Source organism: Danio rerio, chromosome 5, assembly GCF_052040795.2.
Source record: "Danio rerio strain M-AB ecotype USA chromosome 5, GRCz13ab, whole genome shotgun sequence".
Lineage (NCBI taxonomy): Eukaryota > Metazoa > Chordata > Actinopteri > Cypriniformes > Danionidae > Danio > Danio rerio.
Window position 1 is genome coordinate 36,158,269 of NC_141025.1, and position 17,565 is coordinate 36,175,833.

Here is a 17,565-nt window from a genome sequence, read left to right on the forward strand (position 1 = left end):
GTTTGCTCTGGCTGGAGGGTTTGAATCATTGAGCTGCTGACTCAAGGACAGATGAATTCACAAATCAATTGTTCAGTACGATTTGTTAACATATTTAGCAGGTTATCCGAAAAGAACGAATCAGCTCATTTAACCATTGAACATGTCATCTCTGAGCAGGTTTTTCATCCAGTTCTAAATAACCAGGAATGACATGTTCTTATGAAATATAGTGGAGTCAGAGTATGATATTTTGCTTTGGAATGAAGTAAAAGTTTCCTTTTAGCACACTACTCAAACAATATTACAATTGGCCTACTGTAATAGTGCAATTTGTGGCAAACATTTGACTTTTTCCTGAATGAATCAGTGCTTTAAAGAAACTCTGACTAAATGATTCCATAACTTACTCATACGTTCTGTAACAACAATGTAGTATGCAGAAAAAAAACACTAAGAATTGAATCCTTAACATGCAAATACAGACAGGTGTCAAGCAGTTTAATGAGGATTAAGCAGGTCTGATGTAGATCAAACTGTGAAGCGTGCAGAGGACTTTTTTTTATGAAGGGTTCATGAAGGGGTCTACAACCCTGACACATACGTAAACACATAAAAGACACACACGAGGTGCGCAAGAAAGCCGGATGGCTAGCATATGTGGGTAAGCTTTATTTCACTTTGCAAGGAGCAGTGGAAGTGCAGCAGATGTGTTCAGAAGCATGACTGTGTAAACATCTGAATGTTGAATCGCTTTATCGTTAAATCTATCCATACTTTTCCAAACTAGAAATCAACCATCAAGTGGATGAAACACGCACAAATACGTGGAAACACAGCACAATCGAAACCCGATCAGATCATTTACCTGGGTGGATAAACATTAAGTTTACACAGTACTAAATGTAATCAGAGATGCTACATACAGTATTGCGAGGTCTTCCAGAGGTCAGTGTGTAAAGTGATATTTTAGGGGGTGTACAGTGCACTTCGGATATCAATTTAAGGCCTCAGATTGGAGGTAAACCGATGGATTTTAAACATTCTGCATTAGTAAATTGGTAGAAAAAAAATCCAACCATCGGTGTTTCTAAAATGACTCAGATGAAAGGTATGCCATGAGCTACTCATTGTCGTTTTCTTCACCATTTAACCATGACAAAAAAGTGGTATTGTTGATGGGAAACTACACTCAAAATTATGATTACTGCTGCTAGTTCAAACTACCTGTTTAAAATGAGCTGAAAAAAACATAATTCTTGTCATGTCTTTGACCAACTTATTTGTTTTATGCTCAGTCCACTCAAATTTGTCCACCATTAAGTGTTTTGTGTTGGAACAACATGAAAGAATTGTGTTGGTCCAACTACCTGGTTAGGGGATCAGTAGATCTCAGCAAGCATGCTTTGCGTGGGATTGAGTTAAAAGAGGGAAATGTTGATAATAAAAATACTCTTAGGTGTTTAAAGGTAATAGACTTTAGACTTGTTAGTTTAATCTGCACTTTAGTTTGAAGTAATGCTTTCACAGTAAAACCTAACAATGAACTTTATCAAATGAAGTGTAGTTAATTTAAAATGGACTGAAAGTTGATTCTACTCATTTGAAGAGTTTTGGACTGAGTGTTGAAGGTAATGAGTTAATTATATAACTTATTTCTTCAACTTAAATGGAGTAAGTTTACAGTACTCAAATGGTTTGTAGCAATCGATTTCCTCAAACAGTTTGAGTTGCCTTAACTTATTAGGTTTTACAGGACTCAGTTGGTTTGAGTTCTCTTCATTATTTTTTGTGTAATTCATTTTACTGTGCTCAAATGGTTTCTTTTACTTAAATGGATTAAGCACTCATTAGGGTTAGTTTTTAAACTTAAATGGTTTGTTGCAATCGGTTTCCTCAAAAGGTTTGAGTTACCTTAACTTATTGGGTTTTACAGTGATGACTTTTGAGATTACCATCTTGCAGTTGGTAAAATGAGTTCTGAGATTAGTCTCAATCAACTATATATGTAACTCATGAAATATGCTTAAAATGTCTCTTAGTTCATTTAGGATAACTTTAAAAGACTTTAAAATAGGGCTGTGCGATTTGGGGAAAATATGTATATGTGATTTGTTTTTTTGACACATATTGCGATTTCGATTTGCGATTTAATTTTGTAGTCAAGCTTCAGCTCAATAATCTCTATCGTAGCTTCTTACTGCTAAAATGCAGTGAGTGTTAGTTAAAAAAGGAACTGAAAAGATATTAACTTACTTAAACATTTATTCAAATTTGTTTTTAAATATTCAGAAAGAAAACATTCATTTTTCTCTAGAGCAAAGGTGCTCAACCCTGTTCCTGGAGATCTACCTTCCTGCAGATTTCAGTTGCAACCTCTATCAAACACACCTGCCTGTAATTATCAAGTGCTGTTCAGGTCCTAATTAATTGGTTCAGGTGCGTTTGCTCAGGGTTGGAGCTGAACTTTGTAGGACGGTAGATCTCCAGGAACAGGGTTGAGCACCCCTGCTCTAGAGCAAACAACACGAAGAAAATGACCTTACCTTTCAGTAAACAAAATTAACTAATATTAGGGAAACAGTGTAGCTTATTATGCAAAAATAAATAAATAAATAAAAAATAATAATAATCATAAAAAAATACAGAACTCTCAACAAACGAACATGGCTGAGACAACTCTGAAATTGTACTTTGCTGTTGCTACTATAGATTGAGTGTCACTGGCAATACTTTCAGTTGACTTTTTAGAGAGACACTCTTCACTAAATTGTGCTTATTCAATTGGCTGGTGAGGCTATCACACACAGACGGCAGTCAAGCATTTGCTCTGGGCAGGGGAAATTTATTAAATTTACATTAATTATAAATATATATTAATTATAAATAATTAAATAATTCAATTATATATCATATTGCAGCCTCTTGGGATTAGCTAATTGCAACATTGCGATTCGATTAATCCCACAACCCTACTTCGAAATGTACGACACGTAATATACATAAATTATATTATCAGACCTTTGACTTTAGGGTAAATAAAAATTGAAATGTATTTAAACTTTAATATGATAAAATCAAGTTGGACCAACTCAGTTGCATTTAATTGTGTAAATAGTTTAGTCAAATTTAAATTAAATTTAATTTCAATTAAATTGAGTTCATCCAATGAGTTACTTAAAGCATAAGCTTAATTTCTGAAGCTAAAAATCTGATCCATGCAAATAAATCAGGCAGACAACATGACATTCTGTAGTATTTCTTATATTTGTATAGATTTATATATTACACATTTATTACGGACACAGAGCGTCATAAAGCAGAAAAACAAGGCAGAAATATTTGTATAAATTTACATTAGGTGAGTAAGCCCACAAAAAAAGAAAACAAAGAAATCACAGATGCTTAAACATGCCATTGAACGTGGACATAAAAAGAGACAAAGGAGAGACTTGCTTTTAAATGTGTTAAAATGACTTTGAATATTGACGTGATGGCTATAGAGGCAGCAAGAACCAGCTCGCTAACTACACAGCTATTTCATATCCGTTTGAACAATTCCTGAACTACAGAAGCCAATATTTGAGCTGTATCTTTGATGCTACATTGACCCGGATGTTCACCAGTCGATTCCTGTCTCTGACACCAACCCCACATTACAAACGGAATACAAATGAATTAAAAGTCACATATATAGAAAGGAAAATAGCTCATAAAGACGGTGAGGATTCTGAATATAAAATCTTTAAGTCGTTACTTCACCAAAAAAGTGTTAGGCTGCTTTCGAAAAAAGTTCCTGCTGAAAACAAGACGTAATTCGAAAAAATAACGTTGTTTTCAGATGCGTAAAGATCCTTCATTGTTGGCATTTAGTGTTTATTAGAGTTTCTCGTTTTAAGGTACAAACGGTGTCTGCTATCGCTGGCATTTGGGAAGCCCTTGAAGACGTGGTCCTCCGCAGAGAACAAGGCGAAATAGCCCTTGCATTGGGGAAACAGAGCCCCTTTTAAAGCACTGTGAACGCTCACCGCTGGGTTCAAGCACACATTGAGAAACATGAACTCTCGACGGCAGAGATACGACATCGAAAGGGTTCAAGCTAATTCATGAAAAACCCATTGCGCATTTTAGTTTTCACTTCCATTGGCTCATCGCATCATTGTGCTTTTCCATCTATATTTGGCAAACCTGCTCAAAGCGATTACATCATTTGAGCCATCATTTTAAGAAACCAACGGGTTATAATAAAATAGACGTGACGGCACATTTGGTGAAAACATGAAAATGATGTCCCTTAACATTAGTCTGATGCGATTAAGCTACACTGGAAAACGTGCACGTCTGTAATTCATCTTAATATGGAAATATTCAAAACATTTTGGTCTCTTCATCAACAAAGATCCATCTAAACAGTCAGGTTAGTGCTTGTAATTTGGATAACCTCACAGTGAATAATTGCTATGGATATTTTGGTTTAGACTGACGTGCCATCTATAAGGCCAGAGCTTATAGAAGCACTTGGAGGACATCTATAATGAGAACTGTTTAGGTAAAGCCCTGAATAGGAGTTTGAAGGACCAAGGCTGAAGTATAGGCAGTGTTTTCCCTTCAGTATCCCATCAGAAAGCATAAAGAACTAAACTGGCACTAAATATAGGAAGAGAAAAGGTCATCATCTAAAAAAGGGGGGTTCCTTTTGACTTAAACATGCGCTTGTTTGCCTGTTTGATTATTTTAAGTAACAGAAAAGAGGCACTGAGGTCAGTGTATAAGTTTTCCTTTGCTGTTAAGCAAGACACATGACTAACTAGTAGGTTTTTTGACATTGCTAAAGTGAAAATGGCACTAAACTTAAAAAAAGAAAGCTTATACCTTCATTGCACATTCAAAATAACGAGAAGAAAGTTTAAACAATAGATTTTAGGGGAATTAATGTAAATGTAGCAGACAGATGTGATTTGCTCAGCTATGGAAAAGATCGTGGCATTCAAGAAGTAAGGCTTTCTTGTGAGCGTGAAGTGATCTATCGCTGAAGCATTTGCTCTCCTTTTATTCTCCGTTTTGTTCTCCTCATTCTCACTGTGACTTTTCAGTGAATACAAATGGAGAAATTAATGCTCAACAAATATCCAGAACGATTGTTAGTGCAGTTTTTTTTGTCCTTTTTTGCTTAGATATGGTGTACGTTTATACACAAATCATATTACAAATTGTTAACTATACATATCAAAGTAACAAACGCTACCGTTCTGACTTTATAAAAGTCTGAATAGATCAAAACGATTAATAATTTCATTCACCGATATCCTGACATTGCTTCTTTTTGTTTCTTTTCTGTTTCTTTTTTATTTTTCTTTGTACACAGTGTTTGATACTCAGTGCTACGTTACTGTAGTATGAAAATCTCGATTCTCCAGAAAGGTGCTTTACTGGAACTGGATCGTTGAGAACGTGGAGAGGAAACAGAAGCATGAGAGGCCTTCACCCAGACAGCCCTCGTTTTCCATCCCCCCTAACGATCCTCCATCGATATCATTGAGAACCAGCGACAGAATTAATGAATGAACAGAAATAAACTTCCAGAATCCCTGTGTTTGAGAGAGCACAGACCTCAGATCTCAGCAGTCAGCCATGTAGCGGCCTGTGAACGCACAAAAAAGAAAAAACACACACACACACACACACACACACATCACCTCCTTTGTTATTTCAAAGGCAAAACTAAAAAGAAGTATTGAACATGTCATGACATTCACTGGTAAATATGTTTCTAAACGAGCTCTTGACATAAAACCGACTCAGATTTTGGTAAAAACCCAAACAATCCAAACATCTGAAATTAAGTTGTGTATTATGAATGGACTGACACAAAGAGAAAATACTAAAATGTATTTTATATTTTTTTCTTTAAAAGCCTTTTTCTTGTTGTAATGACAGCTTGTATGGAGAATCGAGTCACATGCACTGCTCTTGTGTGATTTCTTCCCCCAGACCTCAATAGACTCTGAGGGTCTCGTCTGTTTAATCTGATCCTTAGTTCTTATTTTCTATTTGATTCAGGTCAGGTGATTGGCAGTCATTATAGCAGCTTTATTTTCTTTTCTCAAACCAACTTTCAAGCCATGTTTTCTTGGCTGCGTTTGGGGTGGTGGTCTTGCTGAAATGTCCACCTTGGTTTCACCTTCATCATCTGTAATGTAGGTGTTGGGACTGAAGCAGCTAATATTCATTTACACCAGGGGTCACCAAACTTGTTCCTGGAGGGCCGGTGTCCTGCAGATTTTAGCTCCAACCCTAATCAAACACACCTGAACAAGCTAATCAAACTCTTACTAGCCATACTTGAAACAACCAGGCAGGTGTGTTGAGGCAAGTTGGAGCTAAACCCTGCAGGGAGACCGGCCCTCCAAGACCGAGATTGGTGACCCATGATTTACACTAATGAAAGGCAGAGGGTTGCTGAATAACTACTGAAAGATTATAGCTGCTGTCTGGGCTTTCCTCATCTTTTTTACACATGCCTTTTTTCATGTGTTCAATACTTTTCTCTGTGTCATGTTATTTAACCTAACTTAATTTCTAAACGAATTACCTTTGTTTTAGTTACTTTGGTTGTTATCAACATCTGGTGAAATTTTTAAGTCAACAGAAATAAGTGATGTGATTTGATATGTTCAAAATACTTTACCTGTTGTATGACTGAAAACTCGCATTAAAATGTTCAGGAGTATTCAATAATATGATCTCAAACCATTTTAGCTATAGTGTATTTGTGATTTGCTAAATTCATAATCATTCTTACCAGTGGCAAATCTCTTCTTATTGAGGGACAGCCGATAACCGGAGCCGGCTAGTTCCATATCAACCCCAGAGAGAGAGCTGCCCTCGCTGAAGAACTGAACCGCAAGGGTAGCAGGGATGGATGGACCTTCAGACAGCTCAAACTTTGCCCTCAGTGAACCAGAACCTGACACAGACACACACACACACATGCACAAACACACAATAAACACAGAGGTAACACTGAAATGTTTTGTGCCAAATGACCTTTAAGTCTCTATGTTGTATTCCCAGGGATGCAAACACTCACCGGGGGTTAATAAAGAAAAGAAAACAAACCAGCTATCATTAATTTACTGCTTTGAGACAAAAGATTTAAGCAAACCAGAAATGTGCAGATTTTATACTTAATTACTCCCCCGTAGGTTGAGCATATACACTAAATCTGCAAGTTACATAAAATGATAAAAACTTGATTATTATCAATTCTGAGTTTTTTTTCTTAGTGATGTTTAACAGAGCAAGAGCATTTTCACAGTATTTACTATAATATTTTTTTTCCTCTGGAGAAAGTTTTGTTTCTTATAGTTTGGCTGTAATACAAGCAGTTTTAATAATAAAAAATAATTAAGGTCAATGTTTTTTTTTTTTTTTGCCCCTAAACAATTAGTTTTTGATTTGCTACAGAACAAACCACTGTTGATCACTGATTCCCTAATTAAAACGATTGATTCCCTATCATGCCTAGCTAACCTAATTTACCTCGCTAAGCCTTCAAATAGCACTTTAAGATGAATACTAGTATCTTGCAAAATAACTAAACTAGTACTTACTGTCATCATGGCAAATATGAAAGAAATTAGTTATTAATATTATTATATTTATAATGTGTTGAAATGTGTTTTCTTTTACTTGGGGAATTTAATTGAAAAATAATTAAACTAAATTAATTTCCACAGGAGGGCTCATCATTTTGCCATTAACTGCATGCAGTCATATAAAGGCTTAAGATAGGAAGAGAAACATAATGACTCACTGATCTTCATTATTTTACAGTATGTAAGGAGGAAAGATTGTCCCACATTTGGTACAATTTTCCCCCCAAATTCTGGATATTTGGTGCATTTTTCCCCCAAATGCTCCTAAATTCTAGAAATTTCTAGGATCTATATAAATCAAAGCACTGACCAATCTTCACTCCAGATTTCAGAGAAAGGTGACAAGTTTGCATCCCTGTATTTTAATCCCCCTGAAAACAATTTAATGAAAATAGTTTTGCACTCAAAAACGACCACTTTCTGTTATTTTTTTATTGTGCTATAGGTTATTCAGATTATTTTTTATCCATTTATTAATTTTGTTTTCATCTTCAATGTGTTTGTGTGTGTTTTAACTACTGGCATGTTTTGCATTTTTACAGTTACAGTGTTACGATAGGACATGGCACCATAAGAATTTCTCTTAAATGATCTGATATTAAGGTCATAAACACTCAAAAAAACGCTAGCAGTAAATCCACATGAGGCATTAAGGAGCAGTGTTTGTTCTTGCCTTCATTTTCAGACTTGTCTGAGATGTCACTCAGTTTCCATAATGACTTATTCTGTTCTGCGTTCCTAAATAAAACACAAAAACACATAAGAGTTCAACTGAAGTTTCAGGATCAGTTCGATTTGTTGTTTAACATAACTAATATGGTTAAACAATGAGGTCAATACTGTTGTTAATAATGCATTCACTAACAAGAAATAAGAATGAACAATACTTAAAAAGTAATTATTAATCATAGTACAACATGCATAATGCACTAGTGAAAGATGTGATAGTTAACATTAGTTAATGCACTCTGAGTTAATAACTAACAACAAATAACTTGCTTGATCAAGTTAGTAAATACATTTACTAATGGAACCTTACTGTAAAGTGTTACCATTAATACTTTCATTTAGCACAGATGCATTAAATAAATCAATAGTTACAGTAAAGACTTTCTGTAAAGTAAATATTTCTGAAAGATCATGTGAAACTGAAAACTGGAGGAACACTGTAAAAAATGCAGGGTTCCACACAATTCATTTATGTTGTCCCAACACAAATTGATTAAGTTAACTTTTAACAAATTTATGTGGATTAAACTTAAAAAATTAAGTTGTCCCATTGAAATCTCAAGAATTGTGTTGATTCAGCTTATTATAAATAAGTAGTTTGAACAAGCAAAGTGAGTGAACGGCTGCTGAAAATTCAGAAATCGCCTAAATAATTATCAAAATATATTAAAATATGAAACAGTTATTTAAAAATGGTGATATTATTTGATACTGATAATGTTATACTGTATTTCAGACACATAAATGCAGCTTCCAAAATCCTACAAACCCAATCATTTTTAATGGTAATATACATTTCATACTTAATGTTAGAATGAACAGGTTGTTTATTTGCTTTACAAAATAGTGTGTGTTTGTATGTTTGTGTGTTTTGCCTCTTCAACTCACCAGATGGCATTCGGGAGAGACTGCATGTTCATCACACCACCATTGACAGGTACTAAAACCTGCACATTGGTGAGAGGTGCGGGTGGCTGCATGGCCTCTGGATTGTATCTGTAGTCCACTCGCAAGTCTGTAGTGCTACGAGAACACTTCCAATACACCACCAGGTTCAGAGGCGTCGACTGAATCCCATTTGAACACACCTAAAAAGACACAAAAAATTATTCACCATGACTTATTGCACACACTAAATATTTGTACAGATCCTCTAAAATGCAAGATATATATTTTTTTAATCATCGGAATGTGCTGCAATTTAGATTTCAAAGCAATTTATATAATACAATTCAAATAAAGCAGGGAAAGTGTTTTATATTGAGAATGGTGGATAAATGCAACCCTATTTTCAGTTCTTAATGAAGTACCTTCATTTAACTCTGACATTGGGTGTAGTGTGTACGGTTTAATTTAAAGGTAATATTTCACTCCAAAATTAAAACTTTGTAAAAAGTTTTTTTAATAAAACTCATCCTGAAGTGGTTCCAAATCTTAAGTAGTTTCTTTTTATACTAATAAATGAAGATATTTTGACAAACTCATAGCAAATGAAATCCTCAGTAGGAAAAACTACACAATGGATATCAATGACTATCACTTTCTAACTTGCTTTAAAATGTTTTTGCGTTCATCAGAAAAAGAAACTGGTTTGGAAGAAACTGGAACAAAAGTATGAAACAGGTTTGAAACAAGTGATGACAAAAATGTTATCTTTGGGGTAAACTTTCCATTTGAGAGTTTATTAAGGAGTGAAAGGTACTAAAATGACTGTTTTTAACTAACGTTTGTGAAACTTTCATTGTACGTAAATGTACTATTAGTCTAATATACATTATGGGCTCTATTTTCACAATCTAGGTGCAGAGTCTAAAGCACATGGCGCAAAAGCGTTAAGGGCGTGTCTGAATCCACTTTTGCTATTTTAAGGACAGAAAAATACTGTCTGCACCCAGGCGCATGATCTAACAGAGTTGTGCTTATTCTCTTAATGAGTTATGGGTGTGTTGTGAGAATAACACGCATTAAACCAATCAGAGTCTCATCTCTCATCCACTTTAAGAGTCAGTTGCGTCACACCATGGCACATTTGCTATTTACATGGCAGACTTTGTAAGTAGAAAAACTGAAGGCTTCACTAGCTAGAAAACAGTTAGAAAAACTGTCTGCAGCTCGAGGATAAAGAATGAGCATCCTCCATTCTGCCACTTTACTTTCTCTTTCTCTTTTATGCTTTACCCCTTTAGTAAAGTAAGGTAACAGTGTTGTAAGCATTCCACTGAAGACATTCATTAGCCTACATATTTAATTTTATTTGTTAAGCACAAAGATTTGTTTTGAAACTATTTATAAATTCAGTTCTAATTTCAAACAAATAAATTAACAATAATAATGACGTGTGGTCAGAAAACGTTCAAACACATGTCCTATTTTTATGTCCCCTATGGTCCAAAACCAACAGGTGAACAAATCTAAACTCGTTTTTAATAAGACAAATATATATATATATATATATATATATATATATATATATATATATATATATATATATATATATATATAAATGATAAATGATAAATAATAAATAATACCGCTAATACTAATAACATTACACAAAAGCAAATTGTTATAAATAAACTGAAAAAAGGCCACAGAGGTGATGAAGACGTGCAGGTCGTGGTTTTTATATTTATGTAGAAAATAATAATTTTTGTACCATTTTAATCCTTTAATTTTTTTTCATATGTAAAGATATCTGTGTATTGCTGTACATCATGTGTGTATTAAGCAATGGGTAAGCATTTGGACTCGCATAGGCACATGACTAAAAGTTATGTGCTGGACTTTAGATCAGCTTTTAGTTGGTCAATGATGCAGTCTATTTTAGTTCCTCAAAATAGCAATGTGCCAACAATGCGCCTTTACACACCTCCTTTCTAGACCAGCACACCCATGGGTCCTCAAAGTGGTGCAAATGAATTTGCTATTTAAACAACATAGTGCAAAACATGAAAATTACGGTTGCGCTGGTCTGAAAATAGCAACAAATCACGCCAAACACGTCTTGCGCCTTATTGCACCAGGTGTATCATAGGGCCTTATATCTGAATTCAATAAAAGCTAAAAACATATCTTTTCAATCAGTATTTTTTATAATGAACCGCAATAGCTCAGGTGTTTGTACAGTGAATGTGGATGTCTGCTATGTTAAACGACCTTGAGCTATGGAAAGGTGCTATATGAATGAAAATTATAATGTAAGTGATATCACTGCAACTTGTGCAGCAACTTGACTTGTCTGTGTTTATTTTCATTGATTTGACAAAGTGCAACACATAATCAGATTGATCTTATCCTCAATAACACAGTAAGGATACTGTAATACTAACAAGCTTTACTCACATTTCCTAAAAACATACATAGAATAACAGAGTAGTACTGCAAACTGGTAACTGTATGAAAGGCTATGAACCTGGTACTTCAGGATGTCCACGTTGTAATAGGACGCGGCAGGGTTTTGCTCAGAGCTCTTCCTGAGGAACGACGTTAATGCAGGCATGTTCATCCAGAAGTCCTTTGTGTTTGTGTCACTCTGGGAGGAGTCACTGGACACGCACACACACACACGCACACACACACAGAAAACTATTAGGGGTTTAATAATTCATTGCTGCGTGTCATTGTAGCAGCATGGAGCAACTAACTGTACTGCAGCAGTTCAGCTATTAAATCACAAATCCCTCTTGATTTGATTAGTCATGCCTGGAAGATGCTGGCACGAACCCGCACAACAAGAAAAAGGGTGAGGGTCGGTTTAGCTAAAGTATAGCCTTCAGGACTAAAATAAGAAGGATGTTACAAAAGAAAATACAAATTATTGCTTTAATCATATTCTTATATTCGCTGCAAAAGTTTTTCTTTTATCTTTAAAAGAAGTCTGTTATACTCAATAAGGCAGCATTTACTTAATCATAAATACTGTAAAAAGTTTATAATATAAAATAGTTGGCTTTAATGCAATATCCCATTTACACCATTTTGAATATAATGACCATTTTTAAAATGCATGTTCCCCCTAACAACACTGAACAATATCAGAATGCAAAATTATAATAGCAATAACACATTTGTCTGTGCAAAAACTGACCTGTGCAGTAGTTGCTGGTTGGGCATGATTTGCTCTAATCTGCTGGCGTTTAAGAGTTTAAAGCTGAGTACAGCAGGAGAAGGACTAGAGGTGAAAATCTTGATGATGCCGCTGGGGAAGGACAGGGTCATGTCTCCTGTGATCTTCACTATGCACCTAAAAACCACATTCAAGGATTAATCTTAATCTTCTTCAGTAAATGCATTGTTTTAAGACTTCATTCTTTTTTTATTTTTATTTTTTTAAAGTTTTTTTTACTATGAATTAGGGCTGCACGATATTGAAAAAAACCTGATATACGTAAATCTCACAGCAATTCGTAACTTTTTGTGGCTAATTCGTGTGAAATCATATGATCTCATCTCATACAATTTAGTGTGATTTGCTCTTTCCCCAATGACGGTTGGGTTTAGGGGCGGGGATGGGTACCATGCATTCTTTTTAAAATTGTACATTTTCGTATGACTAAACTCATACAATTTTTTAAGAATTAGCAAATACAAATTATTCAAAAACAACATGCAACATATAGTCGGTGCAAACCTTTCGTCTGTATCTTTCTTTTTCACCAGCACATCTAACCTCTTGTTAGAAAGTTCTGTCATTCTGAGTTCATAATAGTCCAAAAGGTGATGATAATAGTTAAACATGGCAGTTTGTTCATGTTTTAAGTTGCAGAAGTGTTTTTTTAAGTTGCAGAAGTTTTGTTTTTTTTGCACGTCACTCATGCGTTTGTCCGTTTCTGAAAAGATCGGATATCAGAAGCACTTCAATAATCGTACATTATTATTATCATCAGCTCATGAAGTTTGTTATTTCAAATATAGATGCGGACGCTAGCTCTCTGGAGAAAGTGAAACCGCTCTCACTTTTAGACAGCCTCGTATAACAACAGGACACAGTAGATTTTGTTCTTCTTGGCTTTGTGGCTGTTCATCAAGACGACGACAAGGTTTGTTTAAGCTTGGGTCGACCATGGCTCATTATTATATGTATATAGTTTTACGATGTAATTTCACGTGGTTTCTTTGTTTTCATTCTCCTGCTTGTGAATGAGCTAGTGACGTATCACTGTAAACCAATAGCGTTCAACTGCACTTCTAGCTCCACCTTTTGTAAAGGGTACCCATAAAGCGGTATGATACGGTTCGCCTTTTGGTACCTTTAGACAGTGGAAACGGCTATAAAAGCGTATCGAACAGTACTGTACCGCCGTACCACTCATTGGAAATGGGCCATTATGTACAGATATTGAATCATCACAATGCTTTCCCAAATATCTAAATTCTTAAATCAAGAAATATTTTTAGACAAGAAAAAATATTTAGTTTTCAGATATAACAACTCTAAATCAATGTAAATTTGCTTTAAAACAAGCAAAGTAATCTGTCAATGGGGGTAAGCAAAAGAATATTGTTTTTGATCTTAAATGAAGACAAAACTAATAAGAAAAGCATTTTTGCAGTGCAAATGTAAAACTCTGTATAGTCTTAATCGCAAAAATAATTAAATAAAATTATTTTTGATTACACTTCAAAACATTTGGGGACAAGCAATTATGTTGTTTGGAACTCTCTTGAAATGCTCACGGTCACAGGCCTGAAAAACACATGCTAATGATACTTTGACTCTATTATGGTTAAACTCTGCATTGACTCTACAAATCACATGTGTTCTGTGGCTCCTGGTCAGCTATAATTCAGACTCAACATTGCACATCCTGCGATTTCATTGCTGAAACAATATATTATGTAGCCCTACTCCATATGATTTTTAGCAGGGCAGTTGTTGTGAAACTCACTTGCTAGGATCTGCTCCTTTGAAATAGGCATTGACTGACTCTGTGAATGCAACCGCAATAGGCAATGCATCTTGGGAAGCTAGAGTCACTGGACTGGGCCCGCGAGATGTTCCTATGAGATGGACAGAAAAAGTAAAATAAATAAAAAAACAGACATCAAAGTATGGATAAAAATGTGCAATGTGAATCAGACAATTCAGTTTTTCACAGTGACAAACACTGACAGATCAACAGGAAAAAAGCAATTTGTGAGCCGCATCATTTCTGTCATGCATCCTCATCAGCCACAATAACACAATAGTCATGTTTTATTGATTAGACGCTATCCACATTAGTTTGAGGCCGGTAAAACACACTAAAGATCAAACAGTGAGTGCCAGAATGGGAGAAGGTGTGGTTTAACTGGTTGATCAGGGACAGATGATGATCATCCATGAGTCAGTTAGTGAGTTAAAACAAAATGTCCTTCTAGGCTCTTTCCACTGTACCTGCCGGAGTCTCACATCTCTTCTCAAACGTGGGCAGTTTCCCCACGAACACATCGTCCTCTTAAATGTGAGAATGAAAGGAAGGAAACCACAAAGGGAAAGAAAAAAAAACAGGGGCGAGAGCACAGCCCGCCAGTTACATGGTGAGGATGGAGTGATCTGGTAAGTGATGCGTTAACCATATGATGAAATACAATGTGTAGATTATTATTTGTGCATGGCACTTTTTCTAACCCTAACCCTTAGTTTAAAATACAAGCCTAAGGGAGGGGAAATAAAGAGGGAACCAGTACAACTATAATGGGAATGTGTAAAGAACTTGTTACTTTGACTGGAGCCTAAAATATTATGTACAAGGCTCAATGCATGCAACCCTGGGAACACAAAACATAAGACAGTTTAAGAAAAGATAGCTACAAATAGTGGAAACCGATCTTCCCAGACACCCAGGCCATCTTTAAGTTATTCTTTAAATAAATTAGACAGTCTGGACAGGTCTGTCCCTAACCTATCCTAACACAATATTGTACTAAAACTGAATTATTCATGTGCGCAAGCTTGCTTATTCTACCATTATAATCTATAATAATTATGATTTACTTAGATATAAATTAAACATTGTGACTAGTTGTGAGATACAAACTCATAATTGAATAAATAAATGATCACATTTATTTTTGAGTCTGAATTCCAAGATATAAAGTTAAAATTGTAGGAAAAAGGACAGAATTATGAGATTCAACTCAATATTGTGCTAAAATGTAAGAAAATCAAATCGTCCCTAACTTGAAAAATGGCAGAACTTTGAGACACAAAATCAAAATTGTGATTGAAGTAAAAACTGTGAGCAACAAACACAAAATGTGTAGGAAACAGAGTAAAAATTGCACGATTTATACTGATGATAAAAACATTTAAACAGATTTGTGAGAGCTTTTTAAAATGTATTTAACTTTTTTTTATTCCATGGCAGTAGCTTGCTTCCAAAAATATCCCAATAAATGTCAGTTATGATTTTATTCCTGTAAAAATCAACGAATAAATGTTATAAATAAAAAAAAAGTATAAGTATTGCCTTATGATGTATGTGAATGATAATGATGATATTGTGAAAACAAACGGTGTATGCTTTGATGGAAATGTGTGTGTATGAGTGACTCACCGACAGTGGGTGTGTTGCTGGCACTCAGAGAGGTGTTGGAGCTGAGAGAAGAAGAGCTCTCAGCACGAGCCAGAGGAGCAGCAGGAGGAGGAGGACTGGAGTTTAACAGCTTAGGAGGACTGAATGGCCGGCCCTGCAAAAAACAGAACAACTACCTGATCAACAATTCAGAGCATTCGCTCTTCATTCCGTCCCATCTCTGGGAAAAGGGCTATCAGGAAAGATCTGCTGTACTCACTGACTCAGTGATGCCCGTGAGCTTGCCCGTGGCCAGTTTGGGCCGTGATAATGGTCTTGGAGGCGGGACTATAGATGATGTGCCCAGGGGAGTGGTCGGCCTGTTTGGAGGCGGAACTGTGAATGCAAAAAAAAGAAAAGAAAAGAAAAATATTGTTAGAACCACAAGGTAAATAAAAAAAAAGAGGAAGTGAGGAGGCAGCACTCTCTGAATGGCAGAAAATATTCAAAATGCTGCTATTTGACGTCAGAAAACAAGTTAACGCTCAAAATGTACAAATTAAAATTTTTTTTTACACCTTATAAACTTGGTTGTGTATTCACATGCAATCACCGTGACAATATAAGAGTATTTTTTTTCTTATATAGCAAAATTAAATACAACCAGAAAGTAAATACAGAAAATAAGAATAAGGAAACTCAAGTAAATAAACACAACGTAAAACATGCATCTCCTAAACCATCTTAGTCATGTTGTTTGAAATGCCATTTGCATGAGGTACTTTTTGTGGCTGAAAAAATGAGACAAAAAGAAAAAGACAAAAATTAATCAATCAATCATACCAAATTTTAGCCACACATTATCCTACTACATCAAGCTAAAGGTGATTAAAATGAGTGTTTACACCTCTTCAAAGCTAACTATTTGATTAAATGTATATTAATGCAGAAAATTCTTTGGAGGGGAAAATAAAAATAAAGTATATTAAAACCAACAAACCAAACGTGGACCATGTATTTTCTTACTGTATGTACCTGGCTAAACAGAAATACTGTGATGGATTACAGAATATTGTATTATTAGATTTTCACAGATATTAATAAGCATTTGGGTGTTTCTTTGCATAACTCAACAACACATCTTAATAAAATCAGGAATATATAGAGTTGAAGTCAGAATTATTAGCCCCCTTTTACATTTTTTTTTTCTTTTTTAAATATTTCCCAAATGATGTTTAACAGAGCAAGGAAATGTTCACAGTATGTCTGATAATATTTTTCCTTTCTTGGAAAGTCTTATTTGTTTTATTTCGGCTAGAAATAATTCTTACTTCAACTGTAAAAATAAAATTAATAAAAACAACACAAAAATAAATATGGGGGGGGGGGGGGGGGTTTACAAATAAAAAATAAACACATAATTAAAGGTGAATTAGTAAATAAATACATTTTAAACAAACTTTGGCCACACATTTCCTTCCCATTGCCACCCAAACAGTAATTAAGACTATGATGGCTTACAGGAGAATAATTGGTTACATTTACATGACTTAAAAAATAAATAAATAAATAAATAAAACAATGCAGAAAAGAAGGCAAAAATACAACACACACTTTCACCAAACAAAATCAAATAAAAAAAATATATATAATGAAACTAACTGAAAATAAAATCTACAGAAAACAATTAATAAACATAAATC

General features: G+C 34.8%; 1 protein-coding gene across 22 annotated transcripts in view; it reads right to left on the bottom strand.

Moving 5' to 3' along the window:
* Positions 1-3,227: 3,227 nt before the first annotated feature.
* Positions 3,228-17,565, bottom strand: part of fcho2 (FCH and mu domain containing endocytic adaptor 2) — a 74,524-nt gene continuing 60,186 nt past the window's right edge. For 10 of the 22 annotated variants that reach the window (XM_087251973.1, XM_087251966.1, XM_087251961.1 and 7 more), the window contains 10 exon segments: positions 16,143-16,258; positions 15,905-16,037; positions 14,743-14,802; positions 14,255-14,366; positions 12,454-12,609; positions 11,779-11,911; positions 9,255-9,454; positions 8,311-8,375; positions 6,782-6,946; positions 3,228-5,620 (listed from right to left, as the gene is read on the bottom strand). In XM_087251973.1, the coding sequence (XP_087108099.1) occupies positions 5,598-5,620; positions 6,782-6,946; positions 8,311-8,375; positions 9,255-9,454; positions 11,779-11,911; positions 12,454-12,609; positions 14,255-14,366; positions 14,743-14,802; positions 15,905-16,037; positions 16,143-16,258 (1,163 nt within the window). In that variant the 3' untranslated portion in view covers positions 3,228-5,597. 22 annotated transcript variants of the gene reach the window in all.